The following is a 20449-nucleotide window of genomic DNA, read 5'->3' on the forward strand; positions in this document are numbered from 1 at the left end:
TATCTGATGTTGTTGTAATTTTCTAAACTGACCTTTATCACCAGTCCTACAGCTTTTTGATCCTTCATTTCAGTGTTAGCAGTTGTGTTGAATGTATTGGCAGTAGTGTTGGCAGTGTTAGTGTCAAAGTGGGACCTTTTCTTTAGCTAATTATTGATCAGTTATGGGTTTTTGTTTTTGCATGAGTTTGGTTATTGAAATGTGTGGGTTTTTTATGCTGTGTTTGTATATTACTTGCTGTTAATAATTGCATGAGAGACACCTGGACATGATTGAGAACAGCTGATTTCAGTTAGGTCCCCACGCCCCCTGGCTCTGGATTGGACAATGGGTAATGAGGAGCCTCTCTTAAGGACTGAAGGAGGATGAGCAAGGAAAAAGCAGTAGATCAAGTGGTGCAGAAGTGAAGGAGAACTGAGCAGAGACAAGGCGGCAGTAGAGGCGGAACTGAAGAAGTCAGAGGAGCTGCACGGATCGCGGGCGGAGGACCGGAGAGGCTGCAGGATTGGCTCCAGGTTTGGAGGAGACTACTGCAACGCCTGTTACCAGCTAAGTAAAGGAAAGTGGAAGACCTTGTGGATACCACAGGCGTGTAACCTTTCTTCCTCCCAGAAACCTGCACCAATTGAGTTACACTTTCTTCTCCCCTTCCTACAGCGGCGTGTCAAGGATATCCAGCCGACAGGGTGATGACCACCGGCCCAGGCCAGCCGGTTAAAGTGGATTTCCTCCACTAAGGAACATTAGGAGCACGCTGGAACATTTTCTGGATACTTGCTAGTCTCAGATCAAGGACAGAGGTTTTTAATATTTTTTAGTATTTTAGTGTTAGGAGTAGTGTTGACACCGTTGGCAGTGTTAGCAGTAGGGTTGGTAGTGTTAGCAGTAGTGTTGAATTTATTGGCAGTAGTGTTGGCAGTACTCTTTGCAGTAGTGTTCGCAGTGTTAGTAGTAGTGTTGTCACTGTTGGCAGTAGTGTTGGCAATGTAAGCACTAGTGTTGGCACTGTTGGGAGTAATGTTGGCAATGTAAGCACTAGTGTTGGCACTGTTGGGAGTAGTGTTAGCAGTACTGTTAACAGTGTTGGTAGTAGTGTTGGCAGTGTTAGCATTAGAGTTGGTAGTATTAGCAGTAATGTTGGCACTGTTGGCAGAAGTGGTGGCAGTGTTGGCAGTAGCGTTGGCAGTGTTACCAGTATTGTTGGCAGTGTTACCAGTATTGTTGGTACTGTTGGCAGTAGTGGTGGAATTAGCATTGGCAGTACTGTCGTTAATGTTGGCAGTGGTGTTGTCACTGTTGCCAGTAGTGTTAGCAGTATTGGCAGCGTCAGCAATAGTGTTGGCAGTGTAAACAGTAGTGTTGGCAGTGTTAGCAGTACTGTTGGTAGTAGTGTTGGTAAATAGAACACAGATTGGCAATGTAGAATGCAGGATGGTACTTAGACTACAGCTCGATACATAGACGTCAGATTGGTACGTAGACCATAGATTGGTATGTAGACCATAGATTGGTATGTAGACCATAGATTGGTATGTAGACCATAGATTGGTATGTAGACCATAGATTGGTATGTAGACCATAGATTTGTACATCAAACCACAGATTGATACTTAGACCTCAGATTGGTACGTAGTTGTCCGATTTGTACGCAGACAACAGATTAGTCTGCAGACTGTAATAAGGGATGAGATTAGATAGGTCCTGGAACTTATTCTGGTCTGGAGCAGACTAGCTCCACAGAATAAATCTCCATGGTAACTGATGACGTAACACACTCCACTTTCCCCCATCCTGCTTTGGTGCAACTGGACCACAGATCAGATCCAGGATCACCAGCGAATCCCAGCTTCATTCCTCGTCTTGGTTCTATGCAACAGGTCCTTGGACTGTGTCCCAGTGCACTAATCCAGTACCAGCTTTTTTTCTGATGCTTTTCTCTGGTTAGGATGTTGGTGAAACAGACTCTGGAAGGCCTGCCCATCCTGGTCTGATAAGATCATCAGACCACACCTCTGGAGTCTACAACAGGGGTGCCCAAGTCCAGTCCTAGAGATCTACTTTCCCACCTTCTCCAACACACCTGAACCAAATGGCTGAACTCCCTCGTCCACATGTCATCCAGCTCTGCAGAGGCCAGGTAACGAGACGCTCATCTGATCCAGGTGTGCTGGAGAAGAAATGCATCTGAAAGCAGGAAAGTAGATCTCCAGGACCGGACTTGGGCACCCCTGCTTTAGACTCCAGAGGTGTGGTCTGATGACCTTATCAGACCAGGATGGGTGGGCCCTCCAGTGTCTGTTTCTTTTCTGATCAGCACACCTGAATCCAGGTACATGATCAGCCTCAGAGGAAGGCCAGCTTCAGGAAAGCTGGACGTTCTGGTGAGCTGCTTTGGTTGTGCTTCACCTTTGTCTTAGGTAAGAAGGAGTCTTCATGGTTTTAATTTACTTCCTGAACCAGAGTGAAGCAGCTTGTTTGTGTTGTTTTAAAGATAGAAATAAAGTTTACAGGGGCCATCAAAGCAAGCCCTCCTCCCAGTCCAGAGTAGCGCCGTCAGAAATGGCTTCCTGTTCAGTTTGAACCGGATTTAATCCAGATTTTCATCCAGTCTGATGGTCTTTGCTCTTTATTGATAATGTAGTATTAAAATGAATTAACATGGCTCACCAATAATCTTTCTAATGGAATTTAATAAAGATCATCATCATCATCATCATCACTGTCAATGTTTAAAGTAGCCATGAGAGCAAACAACAGAAATGGTAAACATGTTGATGGGAGACATGCAGACAAGTTTGGTCTAAACTAAACTGTTAGTAGTGGTAGTAGTACTACCACTACTACTAACATCACCACTACAATCACTAACTCTGTTACTACTACTACTACTACTACCACTACTATTACTACTACTACTACTACTACCACAACATGTACCTGACTGAAGACGGCACGCTCTAGTAGTTTAGACATGAATGGAAGCAGTGAGACCGGCCGGTAGTTTCCAACCTGGGCTGGGTTAAGTGTGGGTTTCTTCAGCAGCGGGGAACCCGAGCTTGCTTGAAGGCAGAGGGAAAGACACCGGATTTAAGAGAGGAGTTGATAATATGGGTTACTGCAGGTTTGATTGTAGGTAAAATGCTCTGCAGAATGTTAGAGGGAACAGGATCAAGAGGACAGGTCGTGGGTTTTGAGTTGACTAGAAGTTTAGAGACTTGGTCCTCATTTAGAGAGCTGAAGGAGCAGAGTGAGGCACCAGTAGCTGGTTTGGTAAGGCTGAGTTGGTCCGGCTCAGTGAATGTCTACACATTCTCCTGATTTAAAAAAGAGTAAGGCTTCAAGGAAGGACAGGACTCAGCCAGAGTACATTATTTATGGTGAGAATCTCTGACCCTCAGGATATTTGTTCCTGTGGAGCTCAGAACCCAACATGTCTACACGAGCAGAGACGAAGGGAAACAAATGTTTTTCTTCCTGCACTGTGCTCCTTTACCTCTCCTAGCGATCCACTGCGACACCAGGCAGGCTTTGCTGCCTTTTCTGTTGGCGGCCTGTTGAAAGTGAGCAGATTTTTATCTGATAGAACCCGTCTATCTATCTATCTGTTGGGAGACTGGATAAATGGGAAATTTCTCCATCCTTTAAAAATGGAAACAGCATCTGGTAGAGCACTTCCACCGTGACTGTCATTCATTGTTTATGAGGCATTTTTCTGCAAGGCTCACTGTAACCCTCCACCCCGGAGGCTTCAGTCAGATTTCTGTGGAAATCTTCAGATGGCAGGCCAGGCTGCTAAGATTAGCTCTATTATTTATTAAAGGTGATAGATGTACATGTCTCCATGAAAACGCTCCGTCTTCATCTGTGGGACTTCTACAGACTTTAGGAAATGTCCAAGACTCGGAAGTAAAAATGAGAGATTTTTGTGTGATTCAAGCCCTGATCCAGAACAAATGAACCCAGAGCACAAACAGACAGAAATCAGGATTTTGTATTTTCTTTGGCATTAACATTTCGTAGTAAAGTGGCTCTGACTTGCAGCTGGAGGTCCTTTTAATTTCACGTTTTATAAAAAATCCGAACATGACGCTGACTCGGTGTGGCACATGGTGGCTGTGTTCTGCTGGCTCTGGATGTCCAGGATTATTAAAAGTTGCCGACTGCACGCAACTCTTTATGGTTCTGTGCACAGCATAGTTTTCTCGCTGGACAGTCCTTCCTCCAGGCAGGCCTAAAGAACCTGACATGGATCACTCTGGAAAAAAGGGATCAGATTTATCTGAAGTGGAAAAATCCTCAGACAGGATGGACTTCTGTACTTTGGTTTCTTTTTCATCGTAGCAGACTGATGATGACGGAAGTGTTACCATCAATGACATGTCCAATTTATCGAGAAAAAAGACGGAAGTCTAAGAACAAGGCACTGAATCTGGTCTAGGCTGGACCCTGGTCGGTCTGATGGGCTGCAGTCATCAGCGGTGTTTATCCCAAACCCAGCCTGTCAAAGTTTTAAAATGTTCAGAAGAAGAATGATACAACTATTTATTAATCACAACTGTTAAAAAACACATGAGCTGCTTGGTTCTTCATATGACTGGATCAGTGTACGCGGCCCACAGGCAGGTCGAGGGAAGATGGCTGCTGGCAGGTGAGTTGAAGCTGGTGACCTCTATAAAGTTGCTTCCTGTGGCCAAAAGCTAAACGCCAGCATCGGATTGGCCCTCTGAGGCAGGAGAGACCAGAATTCTTCATTCCTGCCAGTCAGAATGACCTCTGCCGAGTCCAGAAACACTCAAACACCTGCAGCGGATGCACAGCTGGGTGGTGTGCACAAAGGTCAGGATCTACGCAGCCTCCCCCTGGATTTCACTAAGCTAACAGGTCTGGGTTCAGGTCTAGGGTCAGGTCTAGGTTCAGGTCTGGGTTCGGGTCTAGGGACAGGTCTGGGTTCAGGTTTAGGGACAGGTCTAGGTTCGGGTCTGGGTTCGGGTCTAGGGTCAGGTCTGGGTTCGGGTTTAGGGACAGGTCTAGGGTCAGGTCTAGGTTATTCCAGCTTCCCTGATGGCTCAGTGCAGGATTATTGGGACTCAGACTGTGAAAGAGTGGTTCAGGGAACAGGAGACATCATGTTCACACATGGATCGGCCACCACAGAGTCCAGACCTGAACCCCAAGGAGGATCTCTGGGATGTGCTGGAGAAGGCTTTGCTCAGTGGTCGGACTCTCCATCATCAATACCAGAACTTGTAGGGAAATTAATGCAACTCTGGAGGAAATAAATCAGGTGACTTTGCAGAAGCTTCTTGAGACGATGCCACAGAGAAGCTGCTGGAATCAGAGATGAAGGAGGTCCAACCAGATGTTAGAGGGACCTTTTTGTTAGGTAGTTTTTTATTTGGCCATGCAGTACATGTCACAAAATGCAGAATATTTGCAGCCTGATTTCCTGCACACAACAAAATGATGTAGGGGTAAACCGCTTTAACAGCTTAGTTAGGCTTTGACATGGAGTGTTCACCGTCAGATCTGGTGGCTGGTCCTGAACGGTCGTCACATCAGCAGCATCACGGCTGCTGGAATGTGGCTGGATGCTGGCTGGAATGCTTGCTGGAATGTGGTTAGATGCTGGCTGGAATGCTGGCTGGAATGTTGCTGAATGTTGGCTAGAATGTGGCTGGATGCTGGCTGGAATGTGGTTGGATGTTTGCTGGCTGGACGCTGGCTGGATGCTGGCTGGAATGCTAGCTGGAATGTGGTTGGATGCTGGCTGGAATGTGGTTGGATGCTGGCTGGAATGCTGGCTGGAATGTGGCTGGATGCTGGCTGGGATGCTGGCTGGAATGTGGCTGGATGCTGGCTGGAATGCTGGCTAGAATGTGGTTGGATGCTGGCTGGAATGCTGGCTGGAATGTGGCTGGATGCTGGCTGGAATGCCAGCTGGAATGTGGCTGTATGCTGGCTGGAATGTTGTTGGATGTTCGCTGGCTGGATGCTGGCTGGAATGCCAGCTGGAATGTGGCTGGATGCTGGCTGGAATGTGGTTGGATGCTGGCTGGAATGTGGCTGGATACTGGCTGGAATGTGGTTGGATGCTGGCTGGAATGTGGCTGTATGCTGGCTGTAATGTTGTTGGATGTTTGCTGGCTGGACGCTGGCTGGAATGCTAGCTGGAATGTCGTTGGATGCTGCCTGGATGTTGGCTGGACTATTATGTAACTACTGACTACCTGAGCTGTGTAACTCGGGTAGTTGTATAACTGAACTTCCGAGCTGTATAACTTGGTAAGTCTAGGTGTTGAGCCGCCTGAGGTTCCATCCATCGTGGTTGTTGTGGTGCTTTGGTTCTATCAAATGTGATGTTTATGTTGGAGCTTCCCGTTTAAAATAAACCAGCTGTAAATTAGCTAAATTTCTGGTTTTGTTCATGTTCTGGAGAGAATATCAGAAAGACAGTATGGACTTTTCCAGGCCCGGCTTTATTGTGTCACAGTGTCGTACAGTGAAGTAGTCGTCACAATACAACATGATCAATGTTTACAGAGGATGAACACGGACATAGTGATGTCTTCATATGGCTCGGGTTAATGACATTTGGAGCCCCATGCTTTCATTTCTACAGTCAACAGCTTTGCTCATCATATTTTCCAGGTTTTGAGGTTTAAAAATGCTGTATTGTTTCATTCTTTAACTACAAAGAGGGCAAATCAAGAAAATGTCAAGTTTCAGCTAGCAAATGCATTTAAAGACCTTTTAGTTTAGAATAATTACATATAAACACGGTCACATGATTCAGCCATCTAACCATAACGCTCGTTAATGAAATATGATTCATTTCACCAAACAAAGTGAAGAAAAACATCCTGAAAACATCAGCCTGGAAACAACGTTTTCTGCTGTTCATGCCACTACACCTGAAATCTGTTTGGTTTTGCTACAGAACAGCAGTGAAACAAACTAGATGGATGTTCGGTTTTCAGGTTTTTAACTCCAACATCAGAGGATCATCATGATGGATCAGAAACTATAACTCAAACGGTGAATAACACGTCCATCCACCCTGCCTCACAGGAAGTCAGATGGTCCAGATCAGCATCCAGACCACGATGCCATGGAGGAAAGACATCAAAAAAAATCTTAGAGGAGCATCAGTCTTGGAGGGTTCTCAGGTCACTTCCAGACTATCGGTGTAGTCCAGTCAGAGTTCAGACCTCATCCTGACTGCAGGAACCAGACAGCCTGGAGGGGGATGAGGTGTCTGTGTGGTCCAGTCAGAGTCTACAGGAACCAGACAGCCTGGAGGGGGATGAGGTGTCTGTGTGGTCCAGTCAGAGTCTACAGGAACCAGACAGCCTGGAGGGGGACGAGGTGTCTGTGTGGTCCAGTCAGAGTCTACAGGAACCAGACAGTCTGGAGGGGGATGAGGTGTCTGTGTGGTCCAGTCAGAGTCTACAGGAACCAGACAGCCTGGAGGGGGATGAGGTGTCTGTGTGGTCCAGTCAGAGTCTACAGGAACCAGACAGCCTGGAGGGGGACGAGGTGTCTGTGTGGTCCAGTCAGAGTCTACAGGAACCAGACAGCCTGGAGGGGGACGAGGTCTCGGTGTGGTCCAGTCAGGTTCCAGATCTGATGATGATCCTCTGAGGCTGGCATAAACTGTTCTTTCAGACTGTAACTGTGTTTGAACTGAAACGTAAAACTTGTGGAAAATGAGGAAATCTTCACCTCCAGATCAGATGACCTGGACGTCACCCTAGCAACAGTTACCATGTTTGCATAGATTATTGTCCATCGGTTCCTGGTTAGGAACCTGCAATAAAAACAGGATGGTCATTCAGACAGGTCATCTTGGCAACATGACAATGCTGTTTAGGGGTTAACACACGTCTGGATTTGGTGCTGAACATATGCAGAGACTGACATGGAAACAGGTTTTGGATATTCCACAGTTTCTTTGGTGTTTCTGAACGTTTACAAACCTTTTAAAAGCCAATGTTCATAGCATCTTCTCTCGCTGGGTGTGTGTCCACCCGGACATTTTCTCTTGGTTAAAAAGCAGAAAGCCACGACGCCTACGTTAATGCTGCCGGTAACTACTTCATCTAAAAAGGTTGTTTCGGGCCAAAAGCTGAATCTTTTTTCTAAATGCTATTTACATAAAATGTTCAACTTTAAATGAGGACGGATTTTAGTCACATTAATAACGCATCGCTTCCTTTACATCGTTTTATCAGAGGGCAGGAATAATCTGGGACAATGGGCGGACACGTCTGGGCTGGACAGACCGAAGGAAAGCTGGGTTCCGGTGTTCGGAGACGCCACCAGGCCTCGTTTAGATGCAGTTATGGAAGCTTCTCATTTATGTTCCTGTTAATACACTTAGCAGAAACAGTGAAGAGCCTCAGCAGAGGAGACCTGGACCTGGTTTTTCATGAACACATCCTCATCGCATGACTGCTGCTGCTGACGTACAGATGGAGGAGGATGGAAAATTTCCCACACTGGAGCTGCATTAGTTCCAACTTCAGGCCGAAAGATGGACGATGGAAGCGCCGCTCAGGAGCGATGTTCATGCAGATGGTTTTGTTTTGTTTCTTACTTTCAGTTTTTATTTTTATTTTCTGGAAGCTTGAATTCGTTCAGGATGTCACTGGATCAGCTGACTGACCAGCTGATGGATCAGGTCTGTAGGATGGATTCTTGTCATGAGGCTTTTTTTCTTTTCTTTTTTTTTCAGTTTCATCAATAAATCTGAACTCGGACTGAGATCCAGACTGTTTGTTGGGAGACATCATCATCACCACCATCATCCCTCCGTCTAATTGAAGATGTGAGTTATTGACCCCAGATTATCTGTAGCTTGGTTTCCATGGAAACACATTTCTTCCAGCTGATGTTTACATGACGGACAGGTTTGATGCGACTGGAACGCTTTGACGTGAGCAACGTGGGCTGATTAGGAAGAACATTTTATCTCAATTTCATCAAATAGCTGCGTGAACAGCTTGTTTTGACCATAGACGATCGGTAATCCTGAACTCTTTCAGAGCTTGAAACATTGTTTCCGCCACGGTCCCGTCCTGTGTTGCTGACGCCATATTTCAAGTCTTCCTTGAAACTCGTCACGTCCCCGAATCTCCACCTGATTCCATCAGAAACATCATCCACCACAGAAACCAGAGGGAAGAGGGTCGCTCCCGGAGCTAGGAACCTTCAGCTCGTCACGATTCATCACAATTCCTCACGATTTTTCACGATTCGTCACAATACCTAACGATTCGTCAATATTCATAATGATTCCTCATGATTCGTCAAATTTCCTTACAATTCATCACGATTCGTCATGATTTTTCACGATTCATCACGATTCATAATGATTCCTCACGATTCATCACAATTCATCACGTTTTTTCACAATTCGTCACGATTTTTCATGATTCATCACAGTGCGTTGCGATTCATAACGATTCGTCACAATTCACCACGATTCCTCACAATTCACCACGATTCTTCACAATTCTTCACAATTCGTCACGATTCATCACGATTCAGATGCTGTGATTATAAGATCATGATCAGGGACTACGACTACTTTCTGAGAGGAAACGTGGAACATAGTTTCTCATCCTTGTGGAGACAACCAATGAAGAAGAAAACTGGTTCATCTATTGGTGAATGCAGGACAACTTGTCTCCATCAAGTAAAACATGGAACTGCATCAGATCCTAGTGGTCTTGGGTTCATCAGGTTTTTAGCAGAACTTTTACCGAGTTCTTCCATGTCTGACCACCAGATATTTCTCCCGGTTATCCTACTTGAGTGTTTGGTTGTATTTACCCACAATGCCATGCGTTGTAGTCCACTTCCTGTATCTGGTTGAGCTGAAGCTAACCAAGACCTACATTTGTAGGAGCAGAGTTCCTTCATCCCCAAACAAACCGGACTCTCAGCCAGCCTCCCAAAAGTTGAAGTTCGTCCTCATGCTAGCTGTTAATGCCGAAGATGTCGGATTTTTGCTCAGCCGTTACGTGCACGTCATGTCCATCACGTGCAGGCCTCAGACAGTTTTGCGTTCCGCTTCATCGGGTTAACAGTAAAACAAAAAGTTTTTAACATTTGTACAACCCTGTCCATCAGCAGAACAGTTTACATGCAGATTTACGTTTACTTTGCTTTTAGACACATTTTATGACGTTACTGAGTCAAATTTAAGATTTTTCTCTGAATGATTTCTTGTTTCTGTTGAACATCTGGATGAACATCGTGTGAAAGGGAAGCTTTCATATTTTAAATTTCTAAAGGAACGATCTGTTTTTTTTATGAGGGCAAAGTTGAAGTCAAGCATGGACGAAATGAGGACCCAGCTCACAGACGGCCGCCAGTAAGACTGAGACATCCCAATTTGGGTTTATTTCCAGTGCTTATCATACACATAAGATTCCGGCAGGAACTTTGAATTCCCAGCTGAAAATGAGATGCTGCATCGGTGACGGCTTCCCTTCATCGGTATGAAGAGTCACACCAAAGTATAAAGCCAACCGTTAGATCCTGACCGCGTACGTTTGGACAAAAGTTAAAACCTTTTAATGCTGCAGTTTCTAAGCAGTTTGACCTCACAGACAGATGCTAACGGAGGAAACGAAAGTCATCGGGTGTTTAAAGAATCCTGTTTGTGTGAGGGTGACACAAAGTTCCTGCAGCTTCTTTAAATATTCAGTTTTCTCTGTTTAGAGTTTAGATCTTCTCCATGTTCCAGTTCCATCCTTCCTGCACATTGACCACATCAATAGCACGGTGGCAAAGAGTAAAAAAACATCTGGGTTGTCATGGCGATATATCCTGTATGCAGGCTGGAATTTAATGTGTGCAAACAGCTTTTGCTGCGTCAGGTCTTTCTGCAGCAAACTGAAGGTGGTTCAGCTTCGTTCATGTGAATGTTTGCAGACGTCAAACTCCAGCAGTTTGTTTTATAAGCTTTTATAAATACAGATAACCTATCCAATAAACTAGGTTGAAAAGGCCAAAAGCAGTGGGGAAGAATATTCGTGAGTAAGAATCGATCTTGGAAACTCGAACGTGCATCCTGTTCTCGCGCCAAGCCCCCGAACGGCAGTCGTCGAAGCAGCAGAAGAAGCTGGCGCAATCTTTTCCGTCCAAGCACTCATAAGCGAAGTCGTCCTCTTCATGGTAGGGAGCGATGTTGTTCATCTGCAGCAGGGACGTGCCGGGCCGGATGTTCACCATGCTGGGAACCTTCTGCTGCAGAGGGAAGACGGTTATTTTACCGTAGAGACAAAAGAAAGCAGGAAAAGAAGGAATTAACGGCAGTTACCTGCACGGCAACGTTGGTTTTGGTCTTCTTGGACTGCCGGTTGCTGGTGAAGTAGTGCAGAGTGCCGTACTCCATGAGAGCAGCAAAGGTGAAGATGAAGCAGACAGAGACAAACAGATCCATGGCGGTGATGTAAGAAACCTTTGGCAGCGACTTCCTGGAGATGGTGCTCAGGGTTGTCATGGTGAGCACGGTAGTGATGCCTGAAAGGATCACCAGAGAAACTCAGCTGAATTTTACACTTGAATTTCTGTCCCACAGAAACAAACCAAAACAGTGAATACTGTCTCCTTGAAGCTCAGGATGAAGGACGCCATGTAACAAGAACTTTGGATTTTCTGCACATGAATCACTGAACAATCATTACTTCCTGAATCTGAGGAATGTCTGGTATGAAGCTCATTGAACCATTGAAGCCATCAAAAAAAAAAAAAATCTAAAACGTAACAGAACAGTAGAATAACCTCAGACATTCGATATATCTGGGCAGGCTTTTGGCATTTGTGTGGGCCAGATGTGCCCTAAAGGTCATGGTTTGACCCAGTTCAACTCAAGTTGAATAGAATAGAAATACTTTATTAATCCCTTTGGAGAGTCCTCAGGGAAATTTGGGAATTTTGACCTGGCCTGATGTGGAACAGCTGCTGGTTTTAAGATAGACAAAGTAGGCCAAAAACTATGCCGAGTTTAGTATGGGCCAGGTCAAGTGTGGGCCATGTTTGGGCCAAAATGTGGGCCAAGTTTGAGCTAAATGAGGACCATGTTTGGGCCAAATGTGGGCCAAGTTTGAGCTAAATGAGGACCATGTTTGGGCCAAATGTGGGCCAAGTTTGAGCTAAATGAGGACCATGTTTGGGCCAAATGTGGGCCAAGTTTGAGCTAAATGAGGACCATGTTTGGGCCAAATGTGGGCCATGTTGGAGATTTATATAATTTTTATGAGGACTTTTGCACAGCCTTTTAATTCTATTTTAGTATGATTTTATTTGTTTCTCTGTTTCTCTTTATCTTCTTTTATGTAAAGCACATAAACCTGCTTTTATATTTTGAGATGCATTGTTTATGTGTTAACTGCAGATGTGGTACATTTCCAGGGTTGTTTGAAGGAAAACTGGCAGATTTATTAACAGAAATGTGATATGATGGTCTTAAACATGTCAGAATAAATTTTAAATAGCTTTATTTACTTACTAATTAAGACACTAAAAGAATACTCCATGTTACGATGGAAGCCCAGGAGACTCAAACTGAACCCTGACTGTACCCTGAGCAGGTGTTCACGAGGAGATTCAGGTGGGAGGTTGTTATTAACAAGAAGTAAAACATCAAACCTAGAGATGTACGAGCTGGGACGGCATCCTTATTAATCCAGAAGGAGACCCAGGACAAGACCACGATCATGCTGCAGGGAATGTAGGTCTGGATGGTGAAGTAGCCCATCCTCCGACTCAGGTCAAAAAAGATGGTCAAGATCACATATTCTCCTGAAAGTTAAATAAATGCATCAGGAAAAAAATAATGTATCAGTTTCGGGAATGTTTTAGTTTTTGTGATATAAGTGTGAGGAAGGAGAATATTCTCCAACCTGACTGTGTGTGTGCCACATCCGAGGTGTTCCTCATCCCTACAAACGCAAACTGGTAGAGTCTCCAGTAGCGCTGGTCGGCCACCTCCACTGCTCGTCTCTGCCACCGATACATGATCTCGTTCTTAGGATAACCATCTGCAGGACCCCCCCCCAGTACAGACACGGGACGGGTCAATGACAAGCCTCCCTGATTCCTTCAACCTCTACCAGTAGGTCACCGTGCACACAGACTGTGAGGAAGCTGCAGACGTAGCCACCTTCCATAAACTCAGCTTCTCTCAGGATGAACAAAGTCCAACTTTCCCCATCATTCATTTTGATGCCATCACCTAAATTTAGAAAATGACAGCAAGATGTCCAACAGGTGTTCATGTGTGGGGGGCGTCATAGACCAAGAGGCAGGTCAAGACCTCCATTCGCTTAGATTGATAAGATTTTTTTATTGTCAGCGGAGACATTAGTTTTACTCTGTTCATTAACTGGTTTTAACCAGTAAGTATGTCGGCTTTAGTTAAATGGACCAAATGGTCTCTTCAGGGATTCTGATCTCCGGTTTTCTGGCTGAGTAAAAGGTCTTAATGCTTAAATGCTGAGAGGATGTATAAAACCTGTTTTTGTTGTTAGTGTCCAAAAATGGCTCATCTCAGACGACTTTTGACAAATTTTAGTTAAGTTAAACAGCTCTAGCCACTGCCAGCTGATGAGGACATACGGGGATGTTTGCATCCTGATTGGTTGAGTCTCTTCATCTCACTGGAGAAAAATCAGGACCATGGAAAAACATGATACAGGATAATAGTTAGAAACTCAAAAGGTCAAATGTTTTATTCCAGAATAAAAATCTATGAAGTCCTTCCATATAACTGGTGTGTTGCTGTCCAGAAACGTAGCAACGGTTAGCATCAAGCTAACCATGCTACATCATAGCTCATCAGATAACTTGGAGCTTATCTCCTCATCCAATTGCAAAAGCTGCAGAAATGAGCGAGATGACGGCGGCTACGTCCACTTCTTCTTCTACAGTCTGCAGATCACAGGGAACAGCATGAGCAGCAAGGAGCATTCCAGATGCAGCAGCTGCTCAGCCGCAGCAAATTTCCTCAAATGAGCAAAATGTCTCTGACTGCAGACGATCTGCACAATATAGTGATGGAGGGACATCTGAAAGGGTCAACGAGATGGTTTCCATGACGATAACTCTGCAGCTTCGGTAGCGGAAAGACATCGGGTTTTTATGAAAATGTTAAATGTTGGGTTGAGTGCAGCTTACCTGGTGTTTACATAGTTAGAAATATACCAAGAAGTTCCCAAACTTTACTAAATTAGATGTTTTTATGCTTTTTAGCTCTAATTGCTGTGACAGTGATGCAGACATCAGCCACCATCCTCGGCACCAAAAGGAAAAGCGTTATCTCTGACGGCTGTGGAGACTTTAACGTACGTTTACGAGCTTTTTATCAGTCTGTTCTTCAGGGTAATGTGGGGAGTTGATGCATCGTGATCTGGTTATTTAACTGTTAACACGATGGAGAGGAACACAAAACGCGGACCAAATTTTACCAAATGTTTTCAACAACATTCACACATGGTTGAAAGTTCGAATTCACAACATCAGACCAGGTTTTCTCACCTGAAGAGCAAACCAACATGTTTCTTTTAGGATGGGTTTGTGGGTATTTTAGTTTAGAAATACTGGACTGTTTATTAAACCATGTTGCTGTAAAAGCTAAATAACTAGAAAAGCACCATAGAAGAAGAGCTGAGATGTAGTTGGAAGAGCCTGAAGGGTGATGTGTGGCCACGCTTCGATGTCGTGCGTGTCGGTAGGTGGAGCATGTCGTTTGGAGCTGTGTATGGCCTTCAAGCTTCAGGTAAATAAAACTGTTCTGTTTTAGGAGGCGGGAAAGTTGGCGGCCATGTTTTCTGCCTGCAGCTGTCGTCCTACACGTCTTATTGATCTACTGAAACTCATTGGTAGTAAAAACTCCATCTCTACTGAGAACATCTTTACAAGTGCAAGCAAATGCTTTCTTTAAGGAATAAGCTGTTTTTACCAGAAACATCTGCTCATTTGATGACATTTGGTGTGACTGAAGTGCGTCTGATGTTTTGTCCTCATCTCCATGGAATGGTCTTTGTATTTTCTACTGTGTGTGGGAGATTAAGATCATGGTAAGACAAAGGAGGCAAAAAGCACGATGTAAGAGAAAAATGAAGGATGACACAGACAGCATGAATCAAACTTGGAGAGGGTGCATAATTCATTAAGTCTGTTGGAGAAAATGGTACTGGATGACCTCCTGTTTCTGCTGGTGGAGCAGATGACAGATTGGTACAGCCTCAAGCAGATGGACCCATTGGCGAGGAGAAAGACTACAGGCTCAGCCAGTATGCTAGCCCACAAAAAAGCCGAGTCGAGATGGCGGGTTCAAACATGAGGGGGTTTACGTTTGACCACCTACAGCTTGAAAACTCCAGCGGACACGAGTGCTCATCCATTGGAAAGTTATGCAGCTTAAGGTAACACTCCGCGTTAATAGTCAACCTGATAAAAAAACAAGTGTGACACAGAAAAATCAAGTCTCAGCATTTTGTCCTCCTAAATGTGATTAAACATTTAGAAAACGCTCTGCCTGTTCTCTCTCGGATTACACCATTAAGTAGTAAATGGTATCATGCTCTGGTGAGTTGGGATCGTTTCACAACAAAAGTAAACCAACACTAAAGCTGCACAAACAATAACATAAACAGTAACATTAAAAATGGCTGCTGGAGAGGTCACATAGTGTCCTACCTCAGCGTGTACATGACTCTACCGTTTCCCCACAGCCTCAGGAGACGGTTGGGAGTTGTGATCCAGTGAGCGTCTGATTTTCGGGAATTCCTAAAGAAGGTGTCGGGAATCCAGATTTTGCCTACCATGTTACTGTTGAGCATGAGCAGTTTCATTGTGCTGTTGAACTTGAGTCGGCTATCGTACCACGTCTGAGCAAAGAAGATGTCAATGGTGTATTCCTGCAACAGAAATCAGCACAAGTAAAGCCAACAGCACACATTCATGGACAAAACATAAATCTACAGATAAAATTCAGCAATCAATCAATCAAACTTTATTTATAAAGCACTTTTCATGCTGGGGCTTTACATGAAAAATCAATTTATGCATCTTAAAACAAAAAGAAACGACATAACGGGAAAAAAGTTACAGTTGCACGCAGGAACATGCATATATACATCAAAAAATTGATACAGTTGAGTAAAATGAAATGAAAATAAAATAAGATATAAAATAAAAAAAATAAGCTTAAGATTAAATAAAATTTAGTTAAAAGGTCTTAAGCCTCTTTTTAAAAAAATCAACAGTCTGCAGCCCTGAGGTTCTCTGGCAGACTGTTCCACAGACGAGGGCCGTCACAATAGAAAGAGGCCTCACCGTATGTCTTGGTCCTCACCCTTGGAACAACTAAAGGCGCATTCCGACAGAGAAGTTCTAAGAACACAGTTCTAATAACTGTCCTAGTTCTAAGAACTACCTTCTCCAGGGGAACTGTTTCATGTTGCATTCACACATGAGTGGGGGGCGGTAGCGGGACCGATGTGACGCATACGTCTGCGACAGTGACGTGTGACTTTTGCGCCACATAACAACAAAACAAAACCCGCTAAAAACAAAACAACACGGCAAGCTAATATGGAGAAGGAAGAGATCGTCGTGTTCATGCTCTGCTTGATGGAGATGTTACTGATGGACGATACAACCAGGCGTCTCACGTCGAGGCTGGAAGGCTCCTGAAAGTCAGAAGATGAAGAATCCAGCGGCAGGAGATACGCCGCAGACAAAGGAGACGACGTGTAAGTTTAACTTATTAAACATGCGCCGATTGTATACGTGTCTTATGAGTAAACATTTCAGACGGCGTGTTTATTGTAACTCGTGTTCTGTGTTTCAGACGTTGCTGCAGCTCATTGAACTCCTCACCGTCCGGCTGGTCCGGAGCAAAGCTGATAACTAGTGGGAAAAGGTTGTTCTCAATTTTACCGATGAGCAGTGGACAGAGAATTTCTGTACGTCCAGGGAGACATTTCAATACATCTGTGGCCGCCTGAAGCTGCACTGGAGAGGATGGACACAACCACCTGCTGCAGATACTGAAGGAGATGGAGAACCGCCTGGATGCTTTACCTCCTGCCTTCCAGCTAATCACAACACACCTCTTCATAATAAGCATCATGTTCTGGAAGTTCCACAGACAGAACATACATGTATACATGATGTACACATTTAAAGAGAAAATGTTCCATAGAAAATGCATCATTTCATTTTTTTATTTTTTTTTATTTTTGTGTGTGTGTGTGTTATGTGTAAAATAAAGATCTCATCATCTGCTATTAAGCTTTGTGTGTTTTATGGAATCATCAGTAGAAGGTGGAGGAGAAATCCGTCACTGAAGGGTTGGTTGTGTCTGAGTTATGGTTTAGAATTATGAGGACATAGTCACACAGATTTAGCGTATATGAAGGTAAAAATATAAAAAGGGTGATGAAATGTTTACAGGTGTGTAATTTGTGTCAGATCTTGGTTAAACATGACAAACTTTGTTCTGTGATATGGAGCATATTATAAAGTTGATGAACTAATGTAATTTACACCCAGGATAAGACTTAAAATGTAGCGACCAAAGATGGATTATTTAATATTTCATAGCTGTGATAAGTTAATAACTACTCAATATTTTTATTAGCTAATATTTTATAGATGTGGCCAAAGCACATCTAACAGACACAAACTGAAAACTTCAGACTCTTTACAAAGTCATTTATTTTTTTATAATGAATACAGCATAGCAAAAATAACTATTTACATGTGTATATGCTCTCCATATCACACTGGCTTTTTCTGCCGCACGCAGGAGTCATTTGCTGCCGCGTTGCCCGAGTAAACATGTCGGTGGTACAAGCTGTCCAATTTACTGTTTGTTCGGTTCGTCCCGCTCCGGTTGTCGTGGTCCTTAATTTATTTGTAGTCTTGTGTGAGTTTTCTACATGCGCTGCTTCGCGTTATCCCGCGTTCTCTGACTGAGAGCTGATCGTCAGGAATATTTTTATATTTCACTGCGAACCTTCAAAACCTCTCTGAAAATCCTCTGTGGCGTAGACGGTCAGAAGAGCTTCGACCTCCTCGTCGGTCCATTTATTGCTTGCTCTGTTGTTGTTTTTGTCCGTATGTGCAACCATGTTTTTTAAATGTGGCGGGGACACAAAATGCGGAAATCTGGCAAGGGGTGTAGCTACCAGTCACCAAACACCTACGTCATGAGGGTTCCTATAGAACCCCGTTCAGACCCTGCCTCGGAGCAGGAGCTAAAATGGTTATAGGAACTGGGGGCTTTGTTCCCTAGTTCCTATATGTCGGAATGCACGAAAAAACGGCCTGGTTCCTGAAAAGGTTATAGGAACTGCAAAAGGTTCCTACAGTCGGAAAGAGCCTTAATAGACCGGTTCCAAAGGACCTCAGGGTCCGTGAGGGTTCATAATTTAAAAGCAAGTCGGATAAATAAGAGGGCCCAAGACCATTAAGACATTTATAAACTACTAAAAGAAGCTTAAAATCAATCCTGAAATGCACGGGGAGCCAATGCAGCGATTTTAAAACTGATGTAATGTGTTCCCGCCCTCTGGTCCTCGTCAGAACTCGTGCCACTAAGTTCTGAAGTAGCTGTAGGTTTGAAATGGCATCTTTGGGAAGACCAGAGAGCAGGGCTTTACAATAATAAAGCATCAGCACCTCCGTGCTGGCAAGAGAGAGAAATGGGCAGACTCTGGTGATGTTTTTAAGATGATAAAATCCTCTGTGACATTTCTGATGTGTGGAATAAAATCCAGCTCAGATTCAAAAAGAACACCTCGGTTTTTCACACACACAGAGGGAGTGAAATGAACTAGTTTTGGTAAAATGATCTCTCTCTTGCCCTCGGGGCCGATAATTAAAACTTCAGTTTTGTCCTGGTTGAACTGTAAGATGTTCTCTGCCATCCATGGCTTATTATCTAAAATCCAGTTTAAAAGGACGTTAACTGGCTCCAGGTCATCAGGAGACATGGCGATGTAAAGCTGTGTATCATCAGCATAGCTGTGAAAATCAATGCCGTGTCTCCTGATGGCATCCCCAAGAAGTAACATGTACAAATTAAAGCTGCAAGCAGCGTTGGAGGCCCTCGCACCTCTGGCGCCGCTTCGGCCTATTGCACCGCCCCATCGGCCAACAGCCTCCCTCCAGCAACACAGCCGCTCTTGCCCACAGCCATAAACCCATTCTTCCAGAGTTTATCTCCATCATGAGGGGATGTTCGTCATCAGAAGATGAACTTGCACCTCAGCCTGACCAGTCATGACATCTAAAGCATTCATGACCTTGTTTCATACAAACTGTGTTGAATTCCCACAAACCGGAGCATGATGTTATCAAGAGGAAAATTCCACGTGGCCACTAGGTGGCGCTATAGTTGTTTTCATGTAGTACCATGTTCATGTTGGAACTCTAATGAGAACAGGAAAATATCAGCTCAACTGGTCAACTGACAGCAGGGCTAGAGCCACTTCCTGTTTCATGGCGAATGATATAACCATAGGGGGTGCTATAGAGCCAAATAACCAGCATATGTCTATTTGAATCAGTTCCAGGCCTGACCACTGTCCTCCCTGCCGAGTTTGGTGGAGATCAGGAGTACATTAGGTCAGTTACAAGTACTTCCTGTTTCATGGCGGTGGACGCCATTCGCCATGGTTTTGCTGGACAACGGAACTTGAGGTTTTTTTTCTGTAGTGTCATGAAAGGGTTTGACCTGATCTGAAGCACTGTAGAGTGTCTGAGGTTAATCTCTGATGAGCTGGACCCCGGTGTCTGAGAAAGGCACTTCCTGTTTCCAGGGGGCGTGGCTTAGGTCAAGACCAGAAGTAGGTACATGTATCTGTTCAGGAGCAGACCCTGATTAATTACTGTAAGTGTCATATTGATTGGATGAAAATTGAGGGATTTATACAGATTAATGATGTCACGGCGTCTTATCCAACCTTGTCATGGCGCCACGGTCTCGCCATGCAGCGTTGAGCAATGTCCAGATGACAACATCAGGACTTGTAGTTGTGGTTGGCATGGAACTGAAGTGAAACATGTGCAGTTTGCTACAGAATGAGTGTTGTATTTCAGAAATAATGGATTCCATGCTTGATGGCGAAACATCAAAACTTGATGAGGCGCCGCCGCTGAACGCCACCTCCTATTAGAAAATTTTCAATAACTTTTGACCACACATGCCTCTGGAGTGTTCAGACTTAGTTTGAGGTAAGTAGGATAAAATCTGTAGGAGGAGTTCGTTCAAATGCAAGGCAAAGAAACATGCAAAAATGACGCCCAAAATGACAATTTTTTCAAAATGGCCGACTTCCTGTTAAAGTTATCATATAGGTCCAAGAGGCTTTTTTGTACATCCTTCCAAGTTCTATCAATGTTGTGGATTTCAGCCATATCGGTC

At 44.2% G+C, this 20449-nt stretch overlaps 1 protein-coding gene across 2 annotated transcripts in view; it reads right to left on the reverse strand.

Annotated features, from left to right (window-relative positions):
• Positions 1 to 10288: 10288 nt before the first annotated feature.
• gabrg1 (gamma-aminobutyric acid type A receptor subunit gamma1) overlaps positions 10289 to 20449 on the reverse strand; it is a 28926-nt gene continuing 18765 nt past the window's right edge. Inside the window, exons 4-10 of one of the 2 annotated variants that reach the window (XM_041972305.1) lie at positions 15898 to 15932; positions 15712 to 15801; positions 15380 to 15462; positions 12915 to 13052; positions 12661 to 12813; positions 11330 to 11532; positions 10289 to 11256 (exon numbers count right to left, since the gene is read on the reverse strand). In XM_041972305.1, coding sequence (XP_041828239.1) covers positions 10975 to 11256; positions 11330 to 11532; positions 12661 to 12813; positions 12915 to 13052; positions 15380 to 15462; positions 15712 to 15801; positions 15898 to 15932 — 984 coding nt within the window. In that variant the 3' untranslated portion in view covers positions 10289 to 10974. Of the gene's footprint in view, positions 11257 to 11329; positions 11533 to 12660; positions 12814 to 12914; positions 13053 to 15379; positions 15463 to 15711; positions 15933 to 20449 lie in introns of both variants that reach the window. The other variant, XM_041972304.1, reaches the window with a different exon arrangement.

The sequence above is a fragment of the Melanotaenia boesemani genome, chromosome 20, assembly GCF_017639745.1.
Source record: "Melanotaenia boesemani isolate fMelBoe1 chromosome 20, fMelBoe1.pri, whole genome shotgun sequence".
Classification (NCBI taxonomy): domain Eukaryota; kingdom Metazoa; phylum Chordata; class Actinopteri; order Atheriniformes; family Melanotaeniidae; genus Melanotaenia; species Melanotaenia boesemani.